General features: G+C 40.5%; 1 protein-coding gene across 1 annotated transcript; it reads left to right on the forward strand.

The window, feature by feature from the left end:
- The first annotated feature begins 45 nt into the window (after nt 1-45).
- ppp1r14c (protein phosphatase 1, regulatory (inhibitor) subunit 14C) lies at nt 46-25,961 on the forward strand. Its single transcript, XM_084952975.1, has 4 exons — nt 46-400; nt 20,540-20,623; nt 21,781-21,813; nt 23,507-25,961. The coding sequence occupies exons 1-4, from the start codon at nt 167-169 to the stop codon at nt 23,579-23,581; spliced, it is 426 nt and encodes a 141-aa protein (XP_084809101.1). The 5' UTR covers nt 46-166; the 3' UTR covers nt 23,582-25,961.
- The last annotated feature ends 1,282 nt before the right edge of the window (nt 25,962-27,243 follow it).

Here is a 27,243-nt window from a genome sequence, read left to right on the forward strand (position 1 = left end):
TCGCTCCGCCTTCTCGCCTGTCTCCGGCGCTGCGCTTTAAATAGCAGCTGTTTAAAAGCTCCTCACCATTCTCCCGTCTGCCGTGCAGCACGCAGTCCCCACTCGGCACCGCAGTCCTCCCCTTCCATCCACACATTTCTTTAATAACACTCCTGCACATCTCGCTATGTCGGCCGCCAGCACCGAACCCAGTGCCCCTTTGCCCACCGCCGGCAGCCGCGTTTTCTTCCAAGGTGCGCCCGGAGTGGGCTGCGTGGGGTCCGGACCCATCAATGGGGAAGACACGGTCCAGAAGAAGCAGGGCAAAGTGACCGTGAAGTACGACAGGAAAGAGCTGCGGAAAAGACTTGTCCTGGAGGAGTGGATCATCGAGCAGCTCAGCGTGTTGTATGACTGTGAGGTAAGTCGAAAGAAACTCCAAAGCCGCACACGGTTGTGCGCTCTTGTCACCGAGACGGCTGGACAATGAACAGCCCTGGATGAAAAAAAAAAGTGGCCCTGCATAGCTGCTTTGTTGTTCTTTGAGAGGTTGTGTTTTTAAATCTTATCTTTTTGTCGCCTTCAAAGACGATTAATCGAAACCGCTTTATAAATTTCTCCTGTTTGGTCGACTTTGCTTTTTATGTTCAGTTTCAGTGTTGATTAGGCAGAACTGCAGCAGCCGGACTACTCTATCACTTTAGATGGTTCACTGCGTTTACAAGAATGGCACCTGAATAAAGTACGTCCATGTTTCATCTGACCCCAAATATTTTAGCCGGTGTCTCTCTGTGCTATGCAGCACTCATACCAGCTGGCTTGGAGATACAAAGCTGTGTGGTACTCATGTGTTATGTCCCGTGTAATTTTCTCCCTTGTTAAGGAGAAAGAGGGATGGCTGGCTCCACGAGGCTGAGAGACGGGCGAGAGAGAAACCGCACGTTTGCGCTTTTTACGCACCAGCCGCGTTGGCCACGAACGACCGAGACGCGCTTTGTCTCATTATTTAGTGTGTGTCGAACTAGTAACCTCATCCTCACGCGCCTCTGTGAGATCAGCCCATGTAACAGACATCCATCCACCTCGCGTGCATTTACCTCTCCATCCTCGAGAGCGAAACCTCACAGACCTATGATGTGATGGTAGTTTTCTCCGCGTGCTGCGTGCGCAGACAGCACGCGCTGGAAACGAGTATTGTGGCAAATTTCTGCCACAATACTCGTTGTGGGGGACGAAAGGGGTGCAGAAAGAGCCGATCTATAAGTCATGTCCAAGTGAACAGAGCCAGGCCTGGGGGATGGGGGAAATAAGAAGGGCAGTGGGTTAAGGACGAGCTGATACTGTGACTTTCGTTAACAGCCAATCAGCTCCTCTGACTCTGATTCCCCCACACCTTCAAGCTGAAGGTCTCCACAACTATGCACACACATACAGCCTGACAGTATGCCTGTCGCCACAGACTCAGCCAATCAGAGACTAAATAGGGGTCTGCGAGCATGTATGCACATGTGCATGAATCAGGCAACACAGAGAAGCTGAATTTTATTTAAACATAAGGTACAGGTGTGGGGACATGAGTATGTCTCATGTCTGCAGTTGTGGATGCGCATGTGGTTGTTAATGAATGCAGTATGTTGACTCTAACAGTAAATCTGAGAGCAGTATGTGTGTGAATATGCAGAAAGGAAACTTTTGTTGAAATTACAGCAGGATGCTGAGTGTCATAATGTCTTTTTCAGTAGTTTGTTCTTCTGCTATTTCTTTCCCACATTTAATCGTGCGATCGTGGCTCAAGAGTTGGGCGTTCGTCTTGTAATCGGAAGGTTGCCGGTTCGAGCCCCGGCTCCGACAGTCTTGGTCGTTGTGTCCTTGGGCAAGACACTTCACCCGTTGCCTACTGGTGGTGGTCAGAGGGCCAGTGTCCGGCAGCCTTGCCTCTGTCAGTGTGCCCCAGCGCGGCTGTGGCTACACTGAAGCTTGCCATCACCAGTGTGTGAATATGTGTGTGTGAATGGGTGGATGATTGTGTAAAGCGCTTTGGGGTCCTTAGGACCAAGTAAAGCACTATACAAATACAGACCATTTACCATACAGACCTTCTGCACATAGAAGTACCTTAGTATGATTTATATAGCTGTCATTTTGTTTGCAAGCTTTCAGTTTTTTATGGTTCTGCTTTAGTTCATCCCTGGGTTTCTCAGAGTCTGCCTGAGAGCAGACTAGTTTCAATTTCAAAGCCATCCGAGCTCTCGGGCTCTGTCGGACTGTCATCAGCAGGTGTGCTTGATCTACACAGAGGTGACTGGAGTATTTGATGTTTGACGATGGCTGGAGTGCACTGGCCCAGCGCCGATCTGTATTTTGGACTGTGATTTGCTTCATGCAAATGGATATTTAGATAAACAGCAAAACACAGTAGGTCAAGCACGTACGCAAGCTCTCGGGATTTCCAGACAGATAGAATTCAACACTTTTCTAATAAAACACTGCTTTTGGTTGATTTCAGTTTAATGACAGAGTCCCTGCAGTGTAGATTTCAGCAAAGATATTCCCAGCAGCCTTACACCTCCTCATATCATGTCTTTCACATGGCAAATGGGATAATATCACATGGTAATCCCCTGGCTCACTGGTGTTGTTGGCAGTCTGATGTCACACTGGATGCTGGAATGAGATCGGTGTTGTTGACTAGTGTTAGAAAGACACGGGGGCCGGATAATGAAATGAAACCAACACATCAATATTCTCCATTATTTTGACACAGTATCACTCTGCTGCATTGTTCAATGCTTTCTTTCACACAACACTGAAAAAAATATTCTTTTCCCTCATAAAGATGAAGCAATTATTTTGCATAAGATGGAACTGAAATAGATAAAATCCAAGGTTTATATATTCAAATAATTAATCATTGAGGAAAATCTGGGCTTAAATTGTTTATGCGCATTCATGTTCATTCGTGAATAGCAGTGTTTAAGCAGGTGGCTCTTATGGCTTTGCTGCTGATGTTTGCTCAAATGACTGTAAGCATGAAGTCACACCCACTTCATGCCTGTTAACACCTCAAGAGCAGGACCCAAGATAGACCAAAGTGTGTATTTTGTGTTTGTGTGTGCACGGATGATAAATCGAAGTGGAGGCTACTGATTTGAGCGTGCTGGTCAAGCTGAAAGGTCAGCCACTATATCAGTTTCATGAGAAAACCTGATACTAGCAAGCATCACAGAGGTGTGGGTATGCGTGTGCAAGTTTGTGTAGGCGGTGTGGTAATGTGGTGATACTGAATTGTAATGGACTGGAAAAAAGGTGAACTCAGAACAAATAGGATTATGTTTTTGGTGAGAATTTCACTTGTTCCCTGTAATTGTTGCCACAGTGCTTGCTTAATAGCTGGAAGACAAATTGTTTAGAAAACAGTAAAGGGAGAAAATGTGTGTCATGGAAAACCTTGCCGTCTCATCAGAATTGAGCTAAGTACTGATGATCCTCTAGCATGTCTATGATCCAGCTACCAGCACCTCCAGGAGTGAACATATAAAGACATCCTTTGTTTAAGCAATAAAATGAAAATGTAAGCATTCATGGGAAACTTGTGCTGTAATAATATTGCAACTTTGATTTTATATTGATTAAATAAACCAGATATACATTTAGCCATGCAGGATGCCAAATTCTGATATGGAGAGCGGCTGGCTTGTTGATAGCTAAATGGTAAACTGAGCAGTACTTTTCTACTCTAACTGAGCACTCAAAGGACCTTTTATAAAATCTTCATTCATCCAGTCACGCACACAGTCTAGCCGGCAGGTGAACCACCGACCTTCCGATTGGAAGACGATCCTCTACCTCCCAAGTCACAGCTGCCCCTAGTTTTCACTCTTTTCCAGTCTCTCTGTATAAGTTACTCCGGTAGTGGCTGACAGGAGAGTATTACCGGACTTCTAAGGAGACGGGCGAATATTTTCTCTTATGTTGAAACCATCCTTTAGTCTTAAAACGAACAAGATATCAAAATATCAAATTTGCCTTTTTGGCTTCATCTCATATATACATTTATTCCCTAAGCCTCTGTCTTTTTCCACCCCTCCCTCTCTCCCTCTGTGCCTCCTCTCTGGGTGAGAGGATAACAGAAGGTGAGTTCTGTCAGAGATGGATTCCCCTCTGCTCTCCCGGGACACGTTGCCTCTGTTCATTTTGGTGTTCAAAGGACAGGGAGGAGAAAAAGCAGAGAGAAAAAAAGCAGGAGGGGATGACCCAAAGAGGGAGAGGCGCTAGAAAGCTGAGGTCCTAAGTGCTCCCACTGCAGCTCTTAATATAGTGAAAGCCTTGACTATATTATAGGCTCATTGTAGTGCCCAAAGAAATCACTCACTGTTATATTACTTTATATGTGTAAAAGTATTAAAGCTTGAAGTGTTAATGGAACTGCTAACATGTAAGTTCACACTATGAAACACTTAACCCACAACCTCTCCTAGGGCTGCACCATTATTACCTAAATGATAATCATAGTGGGTTTTTTTTAAAATCAATATTCAGTTTTTAGTCAAAATTATTCATTTATGTTAGCGACAAAATTTTTTTTATTGCAAAGTTGTGAAAACGTAACCCTGCTTTCACATCCATTTTGTGTGACATTCCTGCAATTGTACAAATGCATCCAAATTAGCCCTCCTCACCCACCTAAAGTGAGTGCATCTCTTAGAAGAAGTCAAAAAATAAGCAAAACACAAATAACCTAAAACAAAATCAGTCAACATGGCACTGCTTCCTGTTAACTAAAGCATCTTTGCAGACAAATACAGTGTTTATTCACCTCTGTTAAGTGCATTTGTATTAAGCAAAATATAAAGTCTTTCATTCTATTCGGTGCCTCTGCATAATAGATGTTAATAAAACTCAAAACAAAGACAGCTTTGAGACCCCTCTATAGCTCCCTGGCAATGTTTTGCATAGGAAATAACATGTGTTTTGTCCAGTAACTTGACCACTTTCCTGAAACCCTCGTTTCTCACAGTGCTTATTAGATTCACTTTGCATTGTTTCTCTTGGCCTTCATGCATTAATTACACTGCAGATGGTGGCGTCTTTTCACCCAGTCGAATAACTTAAGGGAAGATTATGGTTCAACAGCAGTTGAACCATAATCTTCCTGAAGGGGGCATGTGGTGTGGCTGGTCTGTTGGCCGCTCTTGCTGGTGCTGTTATTGGTCCATCAGCCAGAAGGGCAAATATAACATTATATGTAACATTCAAACAGCTGAAACCGAGTGTTAAAAACAGTGAACAGTCTCCACTGTAGTCACTGTGTGTTATTTTCATGCTGTTTCATGCATTTCTGGTGGTTCTGCTGTGGCTTCCTTCCCTGTTCCGGCCCACTTGTCAACCAAGCAGCATTTGACCGTCACACAGCCTCATCCATGTTGAGCAAAGTGCAGTTGGGATTTAGGAGCAGAAACTCTACAGCACTCTTTTATTGCTCCTTGGTTTACATCACTTGCCCAAAATCCAAAGTATTTCCAACAGCAAATGATAAGCTGCTTCGAGGGATTCAGCCTCTGCTGTGCCAAATATTCCAATTCTGTTGTATTTCTGTCCTCTAACATAGTACTCGACCAGACTTGTCAAAGAAACGTCAAGCTCCGTGGTGCAGGGAACAGCTGTGATTGGCTTGTGCGGGTTTATTTGCAGGAAGCCAAAATCATGATTGAGATTTGATTAACTGTGTGATGCCGTAGCCTCTCCCACAGTCAGAGACTTGAGTAGACGCTGTTGGACTGCAGATTAACGCCGAGGCCAAGCCGAGGTGATTAAAAGGCAGAGTTTGTCAGCACAGTGACGAGACCGTCTGTCTGAGAGCACCTGAGAGCAATCGATGAATGAGGAGAAGCTTTAGGCCTTTATTTGGCGTGTAAGAGAAGGAGAGAATAACCGAGACAAACAGATTGCTAGAGCAGTAAATATGTTGTTGGCTTGCGTACCAAGCTCTATGTGTGTGTTCTTCGGGGGGCGTATGCTGTAGAATAAGGGGAGAAAGACACTGTAATGCCCTACTTTTCCGTGGCTCAGCTTTAATAGAGCCCCACTCAATGAAGCTCATTCATGTGCACAGGCACAGACACTGCCAGCATACAACACTTGGCCCTGAGGCCTTGTGTGTGTTTATGTCTGCGTCCATGGGTGTGAATAAGTCCGTGTGGGCTTTTCGGGGCCATAATATCCATGGCTGAGCAGTCGGGGGTACTTTCCATGCATTGATAAGCATCACGACACACACACATACACTCACAGGTCAGTGTACAGACCAAATGGAGCACAGACACTTGAGGAAGAAGCATTTTTGTTCTGGATAATACTAATGTTTCTATCTCCTGCTCCTTTTCTCATCACCACAATAACAGCGGTTGTTTAATTTCTACACTGTTTTGTGTAGGAGGGTCCCCAGGCGGCCTTTGTGTGCTTTGGTAGTGGACAGTGGAATCTGGATTCTGTCCCCCTAGCATCAACTTCCTGGCAGAAAAAAAAGAACATCATTATCTCTCTCCGTCTGCATCATTATCCCCTCCTCCCTCTGCTTCTCCTGTGACCTTCTCTATAACATTTCTCGTTTGCCTTTTGTGCATGTGTGTATCTGTGTGTGTGCACGTGCGCTTTTTTCCCCCCATATTGGGAAGCAGGAACAGTCATATACTGTATCGTGCAAGCCTCGTGTGGTAGCTGCTGAGGAGAAGTAAAGAGTGCAATTCAAGCCAAGTCATTAGTGGCGTTCAATAGGTTTAGCAATACCATGCAGAGGGTGAACACGCATATCGGCATATACAAAGACAGGAGCATTATGTTACCACTGAAGTTACTGGATATACTGCATGTATACACAAACAGGTACGTGCAGGCACTAGTTTAACATTGTGGGTCTTTTATTTTCTGTTTTGCAAGCCTGTAAAAATGTGAATTCACCACCCACAGCAGTTGATGGATGTGATTCCCCTCAGTGATCAATCGAACAGGTCTCACTCTGATTGATGACAGGATGCTGGCTGAGCTGCACTGCCTCATTATTCTGAAAACTGGTGATCTTTGCTACAACCTCTGGGTCTGTTTCACACCGATCAAATGTGCTTTTTAAAATCTGTGAAAGGTCGAGATTATACAAGAAGGTGGGTCTAAGAAGGAGGAAAAAGGGGACAAACCTGGATCCAGAATGACCCCCATTTAGTAAGTTATCACTGCCAAGACTGGCAGACCCACTCGGTAGGAGATTTCACCGGTAAATTGGATAATTGTTTTAATGAGTGACCCTGATGTGTTTATGGATCTGGCGAGGAAGGTCGCTGTTGTGTTTACTTATCTTCCGTTCAAATTACACGGGCAAAAATAGAAACCGATGGGGTCTGTGTCCAACCACGTGCTGGCGCATTTCGCATACCACCTGCAGACACATGCATGCGGTGCTAAACAAATCAGAGGTGTTGACAAGAAGGCCTTTTAGCAAGCAGCTAAACACCAGCTGTTGAAACAGTTATAAACACAGTGGCTGCAGAAAGGTATCAAATGTCTTTTTCAAAAGCAAAACTCAGCATGAAGGTTTTATTGCTTTTTCTTTTTTTTTCTCCTTCTCTATAGTTTCCATCCTGGTGTAATTTCTCACTCTCGTGTCAACTTCTGGTGCAGTCTGACCCCATCTGCTTTTTTGTTTTCCTCCGCCTCCTCATTTCTGTTATTTTTCTCACCAGGATTTATTCTGCCATCTGTCTCTTAAGTCTCCTATTGATCCTAAACACACATGTCTACAAGTTGAAAGGTGGGACTGATACATCTGTACTATGGTAAAAGTTTATACATGCCACTACGTAATACAGCTGAAGTATATTGTGACCTAACCCAGGGAAGATGTGATTGACAAGCAAACAGAAAAAGCCAACAGGAAAAGAGGAGAAAAAGCAAGCAGTCTTTGACCTGTTGTTACCAGGTCGGACAACCGATTTACATATCAGCACTGTTATGGGCCTCCACCAGAGGTTCCTCTGGCTTCACCCTGCCCAGTGCTGTGAAAATATATTTGCCCTCTTCCTGATTGCTTTCTTATTATTCACACTTACATGTTTCAGATCATCACACAAAGTTTGGGATTAGACAAAGATAACCAGATTAAAAACAAAGTTTCATTTTAATTGATGATATTTGTTTATTTGTTTATTTATAAGGAACCCCATTAGCTTCCACAACAGCGGTTGCTAGTCCCAAACCATCAAATACAATCAAATAAAATGCTACACAATAAAGTGAATGCAAAATATCCGCATAATTTGGCTATTACATCCACAGTGAGGTTTTACAGTTGTGAAAATATGAACATATAAATATTAATAACACTGAGACAAAATACACAAATTTCCATTACAAATGACATTGGCCTCTTACAATATTTGCAATAATTTAAAGCAGTTTGAATAGGCTTGTAAGATATTTTTGAAATTATGAATAGAAGCCAAGGCAACTTATTCCACTTGAAAGATGCTCTAAATATAACAGAGTTTTTAAGTTGCTTTTAACTCGAGGAATTACTAAATTGCGGTTTGTTGAAAATCGTGTATTATGATTATGTTTTTCATCTGGATACTGCAATTGAGCAGAAAAAAATGTGGTGTGTTAAACAGTATTGCTTTCTTTATAAATACAAGGAAGCCATAGTATAATTTAGCTTGCACAGGAAGCCAAGAAAGTTTATCATGCATTTTATCTATATTTGTATAGTATGAACACCTTAACACTAATCTGTCTGATATCATTTGTTAAGGGACAACAAATTATCCAAGCTTACCAAAGCATGAATTTACTGTGATTAACCAAATTTTTTTGAAAGTTAAGTTCAGTTTGAGTAGCCATACCCAGGCCTGATTACTGGCAGACCTGTTGAATCAAGTAATCACTTAAATAGAACCTGTCTGACAAAGTGAAGGAGGCTAAGAGATCTCTGAGAAACAAAATCATTGATATCTGTCAGTGTGGAAAGGATTACAAAGCCATTTCTAAGGCTTTAGAACTCCAAAGAACCACAGTGAGCACAAATGGAGAAAACTTTGAATTTGATTAACCTTCATGGGAGTGGCTGGCCTATCAAATTACTCTAAGATCACAGTGATGACTCATCCAAGAGGTCACAAAAGAACCCAGAAGGACATTTAAAGAACTGCAGGCTTCACTCGCCTCCGTTGAGGTTAAAGTTCATGATTTAACAATAAGAAAGAGACTGGGAGAGTTGCAAGACAAAAATCACTGCTGACCAAAAAGAACACAAAGGCTAGTCTCACATTTGCCAAAAACAAAAACATCTTGATGATCCCAAAGAGTTTTGGGAAAATATTCTGTGGACTGATGAGACAAAAGTTAAGCTGTTTGGAAGGTTGGAGTCCTGTTACATCTGCTGTAAAACTAACACAGCAATTCATGAAAACAACATCATACCAACAGTGAAACATGGTGGTGGTAGTGTGATGGTCTAGGGCTGCTTTGTTGCTTCAGGACCTATAATCAGGTTTATCCCATTTTTTTGGTCTGCCTGCATGTTTTCCACATCTTTCCTCAACTCTGTCCTCACGGTACCTAGAGGTTGCCTTTCCTAGCAAAACATCTGTTCAAGACATTAGTAGGGAAACCACCAACATCATAACTACAGATATTAAATATGTGTACACATACACATATGAAGAATAAATGTGGACAAGGTGAAAATAAAGAGATCTGGAAATGACAAATGCCTCTTTTCCACTTGCACCTTCTGGGCTCGACACGACTCTACTCCATACTCATTTCAGTTGTTTTCCACAACGACTGACTACCACCTTATTGTGGGTGGGTTTGATACAGCAGCGCTTCCTGTCTTGTGATGTCGTTTGTATGCGACACAAACACAAAACAACAATGGAGGACATCAGGCGATGGTGTATCTGCTGCAAAACTGATGGTAAACATCTGCACCGTATCACTGGACCTGTTTGTGTGTATGTAGCTATTTCCTAGTTGCTGGGTTTCAGAGTTGAGTTGCTTTCATGACTCATCCAGTGATGTCACTCCCTGACGATGATAGGCATGCAGTCTATTGACATCACATTTTCAGCTTGTTTGGAACCCCAACTGAGTAGGTACTAAAAAAGTACCTGGTACCAGGTACTACCACCTAATGGAAAACCCCAGTCGAGTAGAGCCAAGTAGATACTAGTGGAAAAGAGGCTAAATGTCTTCAGGTTATTAACTTGAATTAGACTGCTTACAAATGTAGCCGTTGAATCCCAACATGTAGTGGTACAAGAAGAAAAATGACAAATACAAGACATCTCAGTCATAGTTTAGTAGTGATGTAATTTCCATTTTGCTAAGCTTGAGCTTTGAACCTAAACACTGATCAAAGATGATCATTAAAAGAAGAGACTAAGGAGAACCAGCTGCAAAATGTGCAACCAGCAATGGGGAAACGGAAAGCTGCTGAGACCATGAAAAGAAAAGGCGTTGACTTGTCACACTCGCACACTGATGTTCTTGTCTTCCTATGACATCTCCTCCCATCCCAAGATGATCCAGTTAATCAGTGGTTTCTTTGTAAGCAGGCCAAATCAATTCATAATCTGGCTATATGTAAACACTGACTCAGTTTATCTGGTTGGCACAGTGAGAAGATGCAAAATACCGTCGTCATTCGCACGTGTCTGAGAAAAGAAATATGCAGAAAAGGAAGACTGTTGTTTTGACTCTCAAAGTAAGGGGCGTGTGCTCATATATGGGCGTGTGGCTTGTCTACCTTTGCATGTGCTGCATGACATTGCACATTTGAAAGCAGTTAATGCAACTGAAAAACAAGCACTAGAGATGAAAGAAAATTAGAACAAAGAGGGTATATTATTTTTATCAGTTTTCTTAACCCGATGTTATTATACTCCCCAAATAGCTGGCCAATATGCAACATGGCTGCTTCTGCCCCTGGTGCTCATGATGTTTTACATCCAGAATGACTGAAAGTGCTCATTTACACTCAGGGCAAAGGTCCAAATGGGTCCCAGCTGTTGATCCATTAGCCTCAGGAAGAAACTGTCTGCCTGGTAAATACAGTAAAATAAATCCTGTGCAGGATCACAAAACTGTGAAATAAAGTCACAAAACCGGCACTGGCATTTTCATGCTTGACAGTCTACTGTAATTTTTACTCTCTTTTTTAAAATCAGGATTTAAAGCAAAGGGGAGGAAGGGTGATGTTAGGTATTTTGATTTTGTATAGCAATAGGGTAAAAAGGCTTGTGCGTCAGCTGATGCTGTAAGCGTTTTGGGCTATTGAAGAAGAGACTGTGCAAGGTAGAAGACCTAAAGGCTCTTGACAAAACATTAAAAGTATATATTTTTTTCTGTTTAACTACCTCTGATGTTTGGGAACACCTAGACTTTAGTGATGACATCATGCTGGTATCCCTGTCTTTTGCAGATGATGTTATCTTTTGAGCTATAATGGAGATTATCTATGTATCAGCCATGTAGATGGATAAGCACCTACATCTCTAAAGGAGGATTTAAGGCATAGGTAGTTATTAACCTTAAGTGCATAGCCTCTGGAAAGGATCTTAAACTACGATATAAGCACAGGTTGGCATGGAAAGCTGAGGTTATATGTCGCCTCTTTCTCCCTGCCACCGGGTATTTTAATGTCTCTGGCTTTCACTTATAAGTGATTCAAATGGGCCATTTGGCATTAAAAGAGCAACAAGCATTTGAGAATACTAAATCCTAACATGGTTTTATTTATTTATTTATTTTTAATTGTGCTTTATCAGCCTAATGTACTCATATGCCAACCATATTCCATGACCTCAAACACATAGTTAATGATTACAGTCCAAGAGGGAGGATAACTTCAAATATGATGTATTTGACCTAACACTGGCAACATAACAAGTTGCCAGATTTGTCTCTTTGGTGTCATTAAAAAAATAATAATTTAGCAAAAAATCCTCATTGATGAAGCTACCTCAGTATATCAGTCACATGACTTGCAAACGTTTAGAAAAAGCCCAAACAAACCAACAAAACTGCAGATTTGTAAGGCTAATTTCTCAACTGATAAAAAATATAGGTGAGAGTTTGAGAAATGTGGAGAATGGCCCATGGCAAAGTTATCCATCAGGCTTTGTTTGCAAAGTTAGAGCAAAATGTAGCAATGTCACAAACAGTGGTGTTACCAGTCATGGTACCAACCTATTCATGTATGCGTGTATATATGTCTGCATGTACTTCATCTCCTCCTCAACAGTTGAGCCAATCTGAATGAAACTTTCTACAAACGTAGTCACACTTATAGTGATTATTAACATCTATATGTATATATATTAAAAAAAGATTTATTAGAAATACAAATTCTCCTGATTTTCCTTATGTATTATGTTCATCTTCATGACATGCAATGCAATGTTACGTTGTCCGTTTTGCATTTGTTCATTGCCCGTGCCTAACTTAAAGGTCACCAAAATTTGCATCCACGACAGAATTTTGAGATTGTTTGAGAAAAAGCAATGCACACCTGGCTAAAGCCAGTAGTGTATATATATAAAAGTGTATATAACTCCAGTGTAAATCAGAGAATCATATGGCATGATGCAGCTACACAGAATATAAAATTAGAGCAATTGCCTTAAAGACTATGGGTGGGGGACTAGTTCTTCCAAACTGCAAAGGTATTGATGTATTAATTGATAGAGAATGATATGTGGAAACTCAAAGGGAGAGACCATTTATGGCACAGAAAAAATAAATCAGAGGAGACTCCAAGCATAACAGGGCAAGGACATGGCTTCAACATCAAGTTTTGGCCATGGACATAAAAGCTACTACAACACCAAAGTGGAGAAACATCAGGGGGAGAATGATTAGGACATTTACATCACAACGAGCTTCCTAAATTTAGTATGCACGATCATCTGTTATTTTTAACTGAAAAGTTCCTTTGAGTATAATTCCTCCCCACAAGCTTATTTCTCTGACAGTTCTCCTCTCTGATATACTGTGTCCTCCGGAGTACAGCTGAATCAGCGTGGGAAAGAGCTTTTGCTGCAGTAGCTAACTTTACCCAGCGAAGTCACATAATCTATGCTGTATGGTTTCAGCAAATTGCATCGCTGGAGGGCAAGAAGAAGGTGCTGGGAGGTGGGGGTGAGTGAGGAAGCGAGGGATGCAGGAACGGAGGAGAAGCCGGCCTTTATTGGTTACTGTTCCAAGTAACTTTTTGCTTTCCCCATGCATTGAAAGAAAAACCTTGTATTTAGTTGTTTTACTTCTCTCCCGTTCCTGTTTTCCTTATGTTTCCTGTCCTATCCCCGCCCTGTGATTCTTTGCATTCTTTGTCACGCTGTAGTGTCTCTTACTCGGTTTAACGCGGTCTCTGAAGATGAATTCATCCCACCTTGAGCTCTTGCTCGCTTTGATGTGACAGCGCTCGGCAGCAAAGAGAGGAAGAAAGCTGAGCTGTGAGGTTTTAGTGTTGCGCAATCCTCCTCTTCCTTGCATTCTGCATCATCATCACAAGTGACCCACTTATCTGTGCGCTCCCCATCTCCCTGTATCTTATTATCGCCTCTTATATATTGTAATTAGCAGTCTCGTACATGGTCTCTTTTGTTTCTTTTCACATTTTTCCTTCCTTTTTCCCCTTTCTTTCATCTCTGCGTGGTTGCTAATTTAACACAGGCCTACATTCCTTATGTTTGTATTTGTATTTTCTTTTTATTTGTCAGGGAAAATTTACAAAGCCATTAGTCTCCTAAGAGAAGAGATGTATTGTACCAGATTTAGAGGCAAGCTAATTTCCATCCACATTCTCTGGGTCAGACAACAATAAAACAATGTAATGACATCATCAAGAAAGAAATGATACTCATACCAATGAAACAAACAAGTGCATTTGTTATTTCACTGGTCTAACGTTTGCTTGTTCTTCTTCTCTGTTCTTCTCTTTTGACATGTTTCCTTGTTTACAATACAGGGTGAAGGTTTTAGCATGTCTGCACGATTAAAACTCTTCCTACATTCTTCCTTTCCCACCAGCTCTTCCTGTCAGTCTCTGTTATAAGCACTGCATCACATGCATACAGAGCAGTGATTAAAGAAGAGGCGGTGGTATTATCTTATTTACTACATAACTCCTCTTTCAATCCAGTTGAGCCCGTGTTTGTGTGGTTAATATCGGCTAACACATGAGAGGGATCAGTCAATGTCAGCCACCTTTTTTGCACGTGTTACCCACTGAAGGTGGAGACTGAACGTTGTTGAGCTCTTTGCACTGCAGCAGATCTATGTCTCTCTCTCTCTCGCTCTCTCTCTCTTTCTTTTACACACACATGCACACTGAGGATTATGATCCTCCAGGTAAAGTGTCTTTTTGCGATGATGCAACAGCACTATAATAATCAGTGGCACCATTTTATCATAACGCCACCTTCATAGCTTGAATTTAAGCTAGCAAGCAGGAAGCCATAAAAATAAGCATAAAGATCCAGACCTGCAACGTGAGGTTTCATGTGGCCTAAGGGGGTAGCAGATCTTGCACTCCAGCTGCTAAGTTCCTCTGTGAGCGTGTTTGCTGCTGGCTGTGTAAATATCTTCGAGTGCTCATCGTCTGTGAGTTTGACTCTGTTGTTTTACCTTAGAATATTTCCATTTCAGAGAAGCCTATGCTTGAAAATACACTAAGCTGTTATCCATTATCAGATGCCACTACACATAAAGACTTGACTGAAGTGTTTAATGAGGCAGCTGAACCACACTGCCAATCTGTGATAACAAGACCGAACAGAAAGTCAAATCAAACTGACCAGGGGGATATGCATATCCTGCAAGAGTGGTCTGCTGAATCACACCAAGGTACATTAACATGTCTTCCTTTTGCTGTATTGCAGAGTCGTGGCAGGTTTTCAGGGACGATCATGTGTTTCTTGGATGAACTGAAAGCTATCTTACTGAGACATTACCTGGCTCAGCTGAAAAACTCACGAAAGGTCATGTGCTACTCCTCAAACAGAATATTTCTAAAGTGAAACAACATTCGATCGCGGTTTCATGTGACTCGTTAATTATGTCTTCAAGTAGGATTTGCTTCTGTCCAATGTAACTGGTAGATCTAGTTCATAAAAGTGGGCCATGAATAGGAATAATTATGAATCAGAGTTTAACTCTTTGTTCGCAGAGAACGTTTGAGTAGTCTGAATAGAGTTTGCGTTGAGTCATGGGGCTGGGCCGCTTACATTAGCTTTGATTCACCTCATTGCAGATGAAGCAGACTGAAAACGCTGCTGGCTGTTTAGCTGTCGGTGAATATGAGTCTGGCAGACATGCATGCCTCACTTCGTCTGCATCTCTGCACGCAGCAAACACACACAGGCTGGCAGTGTTGCTCTCCACTTCTCTCTCGGCCTCTGTTTTGCCTGCTGGCTCTCACACGTCGTCGTCACAGAGTTGCCTTCATTACAACAAACACTGCTCCTTGTTATCTGTTTTTGCACACACCATCCTCTTCACACAAACTCTCGCTCTCTTTTTCTAGTCATCTTTATATCTCCCTTCTGCATATGCAAACAAAAACCAGCCGTCATCTGTGAGAAATGCTGAATCTAGTCCTCTTGTGCATAAACAGGCGTTCGCAGTTTCACAGCACTTCCCATTTTTTTCACATTTCTGTTTGTTTGTGGCTGCCTGTCACTCTCTGCCATTGTGCCTTTTGTCATTTTGTATGCTGGTTAGATGGAAAATTATATTCCCGGTAGCAGCAGGTGTGACCTTAGCTATTTTAGGCTCGCGATCATCAAGCAGGACAACATCTTCAATGTGTGTGTTAGGTGTGAGAGCGTGTTTTTTCCATTCTCACCATCTACACAGTGTGTTTAATACACTTAGGGACTGTAATGCAAAGCCCAGCGGTGAGTGATTCCCTGTAGAAGATTGATGGTAGCAAAAACCAGCGCGGGTGCATGTGCGCGTTTGTAGGAGCCGGGATTTTGTTGGCGATAGCCTGCAGTCACGCCTGGCGAGCAGGCCGTGTTTTTAGTCATCACCAATCACAGTGACAGGGGGTGACGGACTGCCTGCTGACAAGTGGAATATTCAGGGACACACACACAAACCCACACAGAGCATTCAGGGTGAAGCGAGTGATTGATACACAGGCAGGCAGACAGACTTGTCCTTTGCCCTCAAACATCTTAAGAAGTAGGTCAGTCTGCTAAATTTATGATCCTGACAGGTTTTCACTTTCACATTGTTACTCATTCGAATTCATGCATTCATGTTTATTATTAGGTTAAACCAGCATATCACAGTACACAAACTCATCGACACTGACCGAGGCCATGATCTCTGCACTCCACTCACACGTCTGAATTTGCAGGTAGCTGCTGTGAGGTGTAAACAACATGACCTTGCAAGGAAGGAGGCATGTTTGATGATTTGAACCTTTAGGTTTCATCTCCACTAAGGTTATGAAACCCAGCTTTTGTCTAAAATTTTAGAGACAACAGCAAGAATATTTTTATATTAAACATTCTAAGATTTCCTTAAGGACCAGCTGAGCAGAGTTTTTTGTCACCTATTTTCAGCTTTTAAAAAAATGCAAAACTTAGAGAAAGACTGGCACTGAACGGTTTGACCTCTCTTATATGCTTATATTGTAAATACTTAATTTCTCTTTTTAAGATTTATATATAAATCACTGTAATATAACATCGCTGTAATCTCATCTTTGAAATCAGCTGGCTAATATCATGTGGTTCCCCCTTAATACAGCTGCTAAATCTGTGGGAACATGGGTGCGATTCCTGGAATTCTGGCACCCTGATGCTGCCGGGTTTGCCGGTTTGGGCCTCAATAATGGTGCAGTTAAGGAAAACAGTGGTTGGAGATTTTGGTACTAGTAAAATTATTGCAACTTTGTGCAGTGATTTTGAAATCTTGTTGCCTTTTGAAGTGGTTGTTTGAAAGGTGGGGGCCAACCCTGCCACCACATGCAGAGAGTTTCTGTCTTCAAGGCAACTTTGGTTCACCAAGATGGTGATAAAACAGCAATAAGATGGAATCAGTCTGGTATAATTTGGGGTCAAAAGGGCAATTACATGAGAATTTGTTTGTGACAATACGCCAACTAACTGTGGTAACTCAGCAAAAATCACAAATCTGTTGCTCAAAGGTATTTATTCTGGATCAGGATGTCAGTTTCCTTGCAGCTTTATCCCTACTGGGGATAAAAATAATTTAGTTTGGACATGCACATGTACACCACAGCTGGGGAAATTCCACCCAATTAACACAACATATGCGTTACTTTGCAGCCGGTTGCAGCCTGACTCCAACTGATTGCTCAAATCTCTCTGCATTTCTAAATAAGACTGATTATTTGCATATCTGTCTGAGAGTGATTGCAGTGAGTCTGACGCAAGCTGCCATTGTTTGAAGACAGGCTGACTCGTGCACCAGGAGACTCGTGCAATAACAATTAAGTGCAGTTATGAAGAATTAGACAATGAGCGAATGAGAGTGATGTGACCATTTAGTCTCTGCAACTACCTGCAGAAAAATTATCACTAGACAACCATTACTTTTTTGTTTTTCCAATGAGCAGTTTTTGCTTTTTAGGAGTGCCCTCATCAGGAGAGGTGAGTTCAAACTTCAACAATGTTTTTAAAGTTTCCTAAGAGAACATTCAATAATCAGTTTTGAAGAAATAATTGATTACCAAACCAAATCATGTGAATTTCACCAGTCAGTTACTTCCACTCTAGCTAAGAATGCTGCATTGCAGAATTAGGAAATAATCATTTTACACAAATAAGTATTCTGATCTTGAGGTTTCAAGCAAACATCAGTGCCTGTGCTTAGCAGGACAACACACACAATAACATTACAATCATTTCACCTCCTCACATTAACTCAATTTTCTCACTTTTTTTTCTCTTCATCTAAATCAATTTATCCTTCCACTCCGCAGTCTGAAATAGCTCATCTCCTCTGATGATTAGCATTTTTTACACAATCTCTGTTCTGTGGTTCCACCACATACACACTCATATGCTAATAGGTGGCAGGCTTTGACATATTCTGACCCTTTCCCAGCTTTGCTACCTTTCTTCTCAGTTTCCTCAACGAGTGAGGATTTCAGAGCGAGACCCTCACGCTAAGACGTTTCAGAGAAAGAGGTGCTTAAAATGCAGATTGTGTAAATGCCTGTCAGGAGTAAGGATCGAGGTGGGGTAGCCTTGTGTTTGTGTGTGTGTCTACGTGTGTGTGTGAATGTCAAGTGTGTTTGAGCAAATATAGATGAAATATGATCAAGCCTGTTTAAGATGTGGTAGAATTTTTTTGACTGTGTAAATGGGTGCTATGATGGGATGTTTGTGTATATGTTGCCTAACTAAAACAAGAACACGCAATACATTTGCACTAGTTCATCAGTAGTCAAATGTGTGCATATTGCAGCACATTTGTCTCTTGGAATGTACATTTTGTCTTGCAGGCTACTTTCAAAGGTATTATTGTAATCTAATTTCATTCTGTGCATATCGAAACACCCACGCAAAACTGAGCAGTGACTGAGCTTTAATGCTGAGAGCTAAAATCAAGCCATCCTTCCATCCTCCCTGTCCCTGTGTCTAAATACCAGTGCATGCTCGAGGCTTCACCTTACACAAGAGTCCTCTGGGAGGCTTACACAAACACACGTGCAACTAAAGAACTAGTCGCTTTTATTCATTTTAGTTTACTGCAAAATAATGATAGATATCATCCCACAATTTTGTGGAGGATTACTAAGGAATGTTGCTTAGTATGCATTAGATGAGAAAGGCATTAAGGCTGCAAGTCACATTCACTTAAAATCATGGGTTTGATATTAAAGCCTGAGCCAGGCTCATGTGAATGTATCATAGCATTATAGCCTTCCAGTGTGATGTGTAGTACAGTAATATAGTAAAAAGAAAATAAAGATGTTTTAAGTGAACCTTCACCAAGACTGTAAAGTGGTAAAAAAAAAAAAAAAAGAGCACTGATATCCTCTCTTAAATTTTATGGATGGTAAAGACTTAATTTACAAAGAAATAAATTAATAAATTATTAACATACAAATAGTTCAGTAGGTAAGGGTTGGCAAAATCTTGAAATCTGAAAGCCATGGAGATTTGGGTGTTGAATTTCCATATAAGAGACAAAAAGTTAGAAGATGGTGATCGGGGGTATATTTTAATGAACATGTAGTAGATAAAGATTCTTAGTCTTTTATTTATGTATTTATTTATTTATTTTTAATTAATGTGCAAATGCCCAAAATATTAATCCAGTATCAACAGTGTCTTTGTTGATGCTAGAGAAAGATCATAGATTTGATAAATGGAAGGGAAAACACTAATTAACGGTTTAGGACACAAAGTCTTTCCTGTGCAAAAGAGTGCAGTGACCTACATGAGCGTTGGCATTAGATGTAAATTATAGGGAATAATCTGAAATGGAAATTGTGTATATTCTAGGGATGGTGGAGTGGTATAGTCACAGATTGTTGCAATTAATATGGCTGTTGATAAGTAAGTAAGTAAGTAAAATTTATTTATATAGCGCTTTTCACAGATAAAAATCACAAAGTGCTTTACAACACAGGAAATGGGAATATAAAAACAATATAACAGTAAATAAAACAATGTAAAACTATAAAACTATAAAAACAGCATAAGAAGAAATTAATCAAATGCTTTTCTAAATAAAAATGTCTTCAGCTGTTTCTTAAAAGAATCAATGGAGTCCGTGCAGCGAAGAGACAGTGGGAGAGAATTCCACAACCGTGGTGCCACAGTCTGAAAGGCCCGATCACCACAAGTTTTAAAACGTACCACCAGCAGTCTCTGATCTAATGACCTTAAAGCCCGAGAAGATGTATGTGGTTTCAGCAGGTCAGATAAATATTGAGGAGCCTGACCATGTAGGGCCCTAAAGGTTAGAACTAAAATTTTAAAATGAAACCTAAAATTTACAGGCAACCAGTGAAGGGAGGCCAAGACTGGAGTGATATGCGATCTTCTCTTGGTGCCTGTTAAGAGACGTGCTGCAGCATTCTGATGATAAAGGCCACTGCTTGTATATACAAAACCCAAAAGGAAGAATTTGGATGATACATCATGCGGTAGCTGGGAGGGACAGTTTGATCCTCCCTGCGCCGTCCGTGGGTAAATAAAATGAACCAGTGAAACAGCAGACCTTTGAAGTGGCACTGAGCTGAAAACAGCCTTTAACCACTAAATGGACCAACCCACAGTAAAATGACATTTCCATATGATGCCTGTTCCAAAAAGCTAAATACTACATATGCTCAGCTTGTTTGCAGCTTGAAGTTCAGAGGCTCAGACACACTGTTTGTATAAACTGTGTATAATAAGTGTATAATATTCTTGTTTTCCGTTTTAATTTCTTATTTACTCCTTCACATATTTATGTGCTCGTCTTCCACAAGTTCCTCTGCTTGAGCTGCTCAGTAAACCAGAGTGTCTTTGTGTTCCAGGAGGAGGAGATGCCTGAGGTAGAGATAGATATCGATGACCTGCTGGAGGTCACCAGTGATGACGAGAGAGCCAGCAAACTGCAGGTATGTTCTTTAGGCTGCATTTGTAAGTCCCCAGAAAATACATTGTAATCTCATATAGGAGATGAAATAAGGCGAAATAAGGTAAGTGGGGTTATCAGGTAAAATGGGACATTCATGGTTCATGCATCTCATCTATGGTATACATTGTATATATCTTAGCTATAAATACATACAAATATACACTAACATGTACACATGAACACAGTTGTACATATATAAGGTAGAGGGTAAAAGAGGTGTGTTGATATTGAAGTAATAGATATTGGCATCAAACTAGTTATCACTAGTCTGACACTGAAGAATGTCAGACTAGTCATTGTAGACAATGTTTCAAAAAGAAATGAACAAAGAGAAGCAAAGAGGATCAGAAAGTAACAGAAATGCGATAGAAAGGATGTTTTTGAGTGAGGCCAGCACATACAATAAGGGGAGATTTAGTTGAGTATAAGGAGAAAGATAAGACAGGCTGAAGTACTAATGTAGGCTTTCTTATAAGATCCTATCTGTTTTGGTGTTTAATGCAATGCAAGTGCATTTGAACATGCACCATTATATTGATATATATATATTTATTATTATTATTATTATTAATTATCCTGAAAGGAATTCAATCTGTTTCATCAGAAATTTCTCTTTTTCACTTTACTATTTGACTGGCCCATTTTTTTGGCAGTCAGTCGGCCCATTTTACCTGAACAATGTCAAAACTATGGGACAGCCCAAATTTCAAAACAGTAAAATTCTATTATACCAATCCAATACCAAAAAAAAAAAACGTAAAAAAAAAGCAGCTGAACACAGTTAAATATCATACACAGGGTTTGTTTTTTGTTAGTGTCCGAAGTGATTACCAGAAATTGTCCCATTTTACCTGAGTTCACCCTAGTTGTTCCATAATGGAAACACTCACCTTAAAGTCAAATTTTCCATGTGACTGCTTTGTATGGTATCCTCTTTCTGTTGGCTCTACTGTATGGTGGACCTGTCCTCAAAGACAGACTGATGTCAAACATACATAATCATCAGTCTTTATGTTGTCTGAATACATTACCGCAGTTTTCCATATAAACAAAAGCTAACCAACCAATCCAACACAGACAGTGCTGGGAAATGTCCCTAAACAACTCTCTGTTTTTCCTTTACCAATTTCTACACAGGAATCATTAATAGACTGCTACAAACCAACAGAGGTAAGTCTTCTGGTGAAGCTCTCTTTTCCATGTCCACTGCTTGAGATCAGAGACCTGAAATTATTGATCCGCATATGCAGTATTGAATTTGTAAAGTCACATTTTCATGCTACTGTCACCCTGACCTGAATGAAACAAGTGTTAGAAGGAGCCCAGAAGCTACACAGAACACATACAAGCACACACCATTTAACTTTGTTCACACTGGCGCTTGTTTTTGAGTGTGCGAATGGGTGTGTGCGGGTAAGCTGTCAAGTATCTGGGTTGGGGGAGTTAGGGTTAAGCTATTTTGGTGATTAAAGGTGGTGTAGAACAATCACATTACCTCTACATACGGCATTAGGTCAGCCTGTTGAAAAAATGTCAAGGTCACTGGCATCTGAGATAACAGCAACGTTCAGCCAGGTTGACAGCTGCTGATACGTGTCACTCCTACACATCCGTACTCGCACACGCGCGCACACACACACACACACACACACACACACACACACACACACACACATTGTAATCCCTCGAGTCTGGAGTAGCCCAGATGCCATTTTGAACACAATCCCACATAGATGACATGGACTAAGGACAGTGAAAAGCAGAGGCAATGGAGAGAGAAGGTGAATTGTGACAATTGGAAGCAAATGATGAAGAAAGGATGAAAGTAAAAGAAAGAGAGCACTGTTGGTGAGAGAATGACAGGGGATGAAAGAAGCTGTTACAAATGGTGAAGGATAGATGAGACCTCTAGATAGAGGAGGAGGAAAAGAAGAGAGTGACAAGAGGAGGGAGGTATCAGTAATTAGGGCACGATAAGTGTCACCTCTGTTACAATTGTGAGGTTTATATTTCAGCATATTCTCGATCCGAGTCACACCATCGCAGACTTTTATAGAGCCATTAGATCAAGATGAGGAATCTTTTTCTTCCATCCTTTTCTGACTTATTGCCTCATAAACTGCCATTTCTTTTTTGTGACTTAAAAAGCAATACCCATATGACTGGGGTTGGCCAGTGTTTGTTTTCTGTTTGGTACAAATTCTTTTTTCCTTTCCTACAGTACTACGCTTAAGACTCTAGCCACCACTCATTTTTTATGTTTTGGTGCCAATAAGCCAGATTTCCTTGTAATTTTTTAAAGTGGTCTTGAACAACAGTACTCCAGGCTTTCTGAAGGTCTTTCAAAGTTTTCCTGCTGCTTTTTCACTTATTTTTAGTCCAGTCATTATACCTGACTATTTTCAGAGGAATGTTTTTGGTTTGCTTTTGCTGAACACAGACCTATGAATCATCTAAGCGTAAAAAAAAAGCACTGATTCAAGGAATGAATCACTGTTGTGTTTACACATAACAAATAACTTTGCAATTACCTGTTACAATTTTTAATTGTATCTTTAGGAACTGTGTTATTAGGTCATTCGGCAGAGTAAATATGGTTGTATGTATAACCTGTCTTCTGTCAGTTGTATATTTATTAAGCCATTAGACAAAGCATGCCTCCTTTAGCCTGCAAAATCAAAAGAAACTAAAGAAATTTTGTAGAGTTGAATTATGGCCTTCTGATGCAAATCTGATTTGATAATTGCTTAAGCTCGATTGTGTGTGTGTGTGTGTGTGTGTGTGTGTGTGTGTGTGTGTGTGTGTGTGTGTGTGTGTGTGTGTGTGGGTCTGTTTAAATCATTTTTTCCTCTTCTCCCTACAGAACTTTGTCCGTGAGCTCCTCGCAAGGATAAGGGGAATGAGAAAACTTAGCGCTCCCACCAAGAAGGGCCTATAATGACATCAACCATCAATCAGCCATAAACTCCGTCATCTCCTACTTAGCCCGCCATACATGGACTGTCATTAAACAGAATAATTTATCAAAACATCAGTAACTGTTCTGCAAACATCTGCTGTATAATCCATGAATATAGCACTAGTCATTCTTTTCACAATCACAATAACAAGGTGTATTATAATATTTGACTGTTGAAAGGTACTTAAGTAAAGCAGAGCCAAAATGTTTAAATAGTCACAATATCTGGAATGTGCCAGAACTGCAACTGTGCTTTAATACAAACACCACCTAACTTCATGTGTCAGAGCCATGTTAAAGCTTTTTAAACCACTCCTACAAACCAAACAGCCATACAGAATAAAACGCCAACAAAAACTTTAAAAGAGGTGGTAAAAATAGTTGCAGTAGGTGTGAAATTAGCTGTAGCACTATTTAAACACAGTGCTTCTTGATCCTTTTTTTTTTCTTGTCCTATTTTTACGGAGGTTTTTTGCTGTTGCGTCTTTCTTTTTTTTTCTAAAGTACTGTATGTTGCCATTTCTTGTTCACGTGATTGAAATGTGGTCTTCGAGAGTTTTAGTTCTCGTCATCCTCTTTATCCCTACTCCATTATTGCTTGCAAATGTAAGGGAGCTCTGTGGTCTTGTGTCAAGTTCATTTAAAAGCACAACACATACATTAATCCCATCGTCTTTTGTGATGTGTAAACTCTGGAAAGAGTGGGAAAGTTTTATCAAACAGTGCTAAAATCATATCAAGATTTTCTTTTTTCCTTTTTTTGTTACCCAGTCTCCTAGTATACTTTTCACCACAGCAAGGCATGATGGGTGTTGCAGCTCTCTGTATGAGACTACAAAAACCTGTATGATTGGCAGCCTTTCGCTCGTCATTGTACATGTTCATAATCTCCCTTATTGGAATACATATCAGTTGGTAGTTTAGATTCAAGCTCAGCACCCAAACACTGTAGTCGTTTTTACACCCGTTTCACTTAATTCTGCTAACTTGTCTCTGTAATAGCGGTTGATGTTGCCTTTAAGGACATTCAGGATCAGTCCACTTTTTACTCAGCACTGAACTTAAACTACTGACGACTTGAAAGCGTAAGAACAGTGGCATAAGAACCCCGGAGGACTTGACACTTTAACTTGCCGACAGAAGGTGTGCCAAAACTGGGATCCTAAAATGTCAAACATCATGGAGGCATTAGTCTGCCGCAGCTCCTACTACAGAGATATCTTTGGGTGGGCTCAGAAGTTTTAGGAATTCTTTTCATGTTGCAGGAAAACTGTGTTACAACTGAATATAAGCAGGTTTAAGAGGTGGATTTGTTTTGTTGCTAGTAAATTTCCCTTCAGCAACACACTGAAAAATCTCTGGTACAATCACGAATCCCTTACAGGGTTGTGCCCAGTTTCATTTTGGAATAATTAATCGTATAAAAAAGGAAGGTGCAGACTAAAACCTGCAGTTTGATATAAAGTATAAACCCACAGCTGCCAAAGACAAAAGCAGGGCAATGTTTTAGTTTAACATAACACTTGCAAAGCACCCTCTTGCATGCTAACAACAGAGACAAGGTATTGATGAAGAGTATATTATAGACCTATAATCAAGCAAAAATTAAAAAAAAACAACCTTTTTTGACATAGTTACCATGTATGACTTTGTAGAACCTTTTGTGTTGAGACAACGTGACGTCACGTTGGAGATAATCCAGGAAATTTTAAAAATTGGTGCTGTTTTTGATGTTCTTCCCAGACTTTGGTTATATAAAAGGCATTTTCACTGTTGACTGAGAAATGTGTCTGCAAGAAGTCTGTCTGTCTTGACTGATGGAGTGGATGCTCCAGAGTTGCATCTTCTATTTCTCTGTCTGAACTGGGTTGGATACGTGTCATCACTCTAAGCTAGCAATGGTGAGTTTTTCTGGCTCTGTGAATTTGGAGGAAAACCATGAAGATGGAGCCATTACGGGCTACTGAGATTCATATCAAGGTACTCTATAGGATTTTCTGTCAAGAAATACTTCAGGGGCAAGTGGCAGATATTTTATTATTTATGGGATTTCATGTGGAGAGTATTTTGAAAGTGTCCATATATAGAAAGCTCTATGTTTGCATGTGTTTTTAAAGTAGCATGTTGAGGGGAACATTTTCTTGGCCTAAAGGTTTTTATTTCACAAAGTAAAACACTTTCCTTTTTTATACCTTTATTATTATTATTATTATTATTATTATGAAGATACAAAAATGTTATTCAGTTGCAGTTTTGTTCTGTACATCCACAATAAGCTTTCTTCTTTTTAAAATGTAATGTGGTGTGGTTTGTTTTTGCCGATAATAAAAATGCAGAATGACTCTGTACTGTTTAAGAACATGTTTCTACTTGTCTACTTCTTTTCTACTTATAGTTTTAATTTTACTTGACATGCAAAATGCATTTGTATGTTTCATTACAGCCACATTTCACCATTTGCATAGTCTTTTCTCTTGAAACACTGCTCTTTATTAGATAGATACTATATTAACTGTTAGCTTCTGTTAGCATGGTAAAAGTCTTCTATAACCTAGACTTATTTACACTTATTTTTTACAATGACAGCTTGAATTGCAACTTCCTTTTTAAGTAAATTTTTATGCAATAGGCAGTTGACTGAAAGACCTTTTGTTTTCAGAGTTTTTTACAGAACCAGACAGCAGCAAGATCCATTCCCAAGTGTCTCCAAAGCACAAGAAGGTGTTAACATTTATGCAGATGATACAGCAACTGCAACGTCACTGATTACTTATGGCCCCAGTCACACAGGCCTGGAGACTGGTCGTCGTGAGGGAAACATGTGTACCAGTTAGCAAGCGGTTACTGACAGAAACTGTGAAATCAACTCCTTAAAGTCACAGTCACCAGGCCTAAAAACAGATCAGTGAACCCCAAGCAACGACCAGTCTTGAGGGAAAAACGTGTATTGTGGTAGATGCTGGAGATTGCTGGCAGTCACTGGCTATGACTTATATGTTGCTACACGCAAAACATCCTTATGACCCTATTGTTTGCTAGCAGGTTTCCATGGTCATCTACAGTCTGTGTGAAAGATGCTGACTTGTCTGCAAACACTCACTAAATTCTTGCCTAGCAGAAGTGAAACTGTGGAAAAAATGCAACGCAAACTTGAAAGCAACCATTCGCCAACCCTAACTGGTTGGTTTGCCATCAGGATCTAACAGCATGCTACTGCACAGAGATTACCACACAGAGGCACAATAAGCTACATTTTAGTAAAAGGAGTTTAGTAAACTGCATAAAGGATGTGGCTGCTCCAGTTTCAAAGTAACTATGAAAAGAGAATGACCGTGTAAAGAAAGCTTTGACGTCATGCATCATATCTTGCTTGGTGTCAGATCTCTCCATCACTGTCATAAGTGTGTCTCAGTTAAGCTGAGAGAAAAATTAACATAAAAGTCTAAATAAAGAACGTAGCTAGCATAAGGACTGAAAACAGCTAGCCTGTCCAATATTAAATAAAACCCCAGCATCAAATATAAACCTTACTATTTCATTTTATTTTTAGAAATATTAAAGTCTGAGAAGTCTTTCCCTATTGGTAGTGGTATTGTCTACAAGATGTTATCTCCCTAAACCAGGCAGGAGGGTCCTTCCAT

The sequence above is a fragment of the Perissodus microlepis genome, chromosome 15 (assembly GCF_051167445.1).
Source record: "Perissodus microlepis isolate ML-2025 ecotype Zambia chromosome 15, ASM5116744v1, whole genome shotgun sequence".
NCBI lineage: Eukaryota > Metazoa > Chordata > Actinopteri > Cichliformes > Cichlidae > Perissodus > Perissodus microlepis.

Coding starts and splice junctions, on each gene's coding strand:
- ppp1r14c (XM_084952975.1), top strand. CDS start 167: ATGTCGGCCGCCAGCACCGAACCCAGTGCCCCTTTGCCCACCGCCGGC. Junction 401..20,539: donor GCGTGTTGTATGACTGTGAG/GTAAGTCGAAAG, acceptor TTTGTGTTCCAG/GAGGAGGAGATGCCTGAGGT. Junction 21,814..23,506: donor ACTGCTACAAACCAACAGAG/GTAAGTCTTCTG, acceptor TTCTCCCTACAG/AACTTTGTCCGTGAGCTCCT.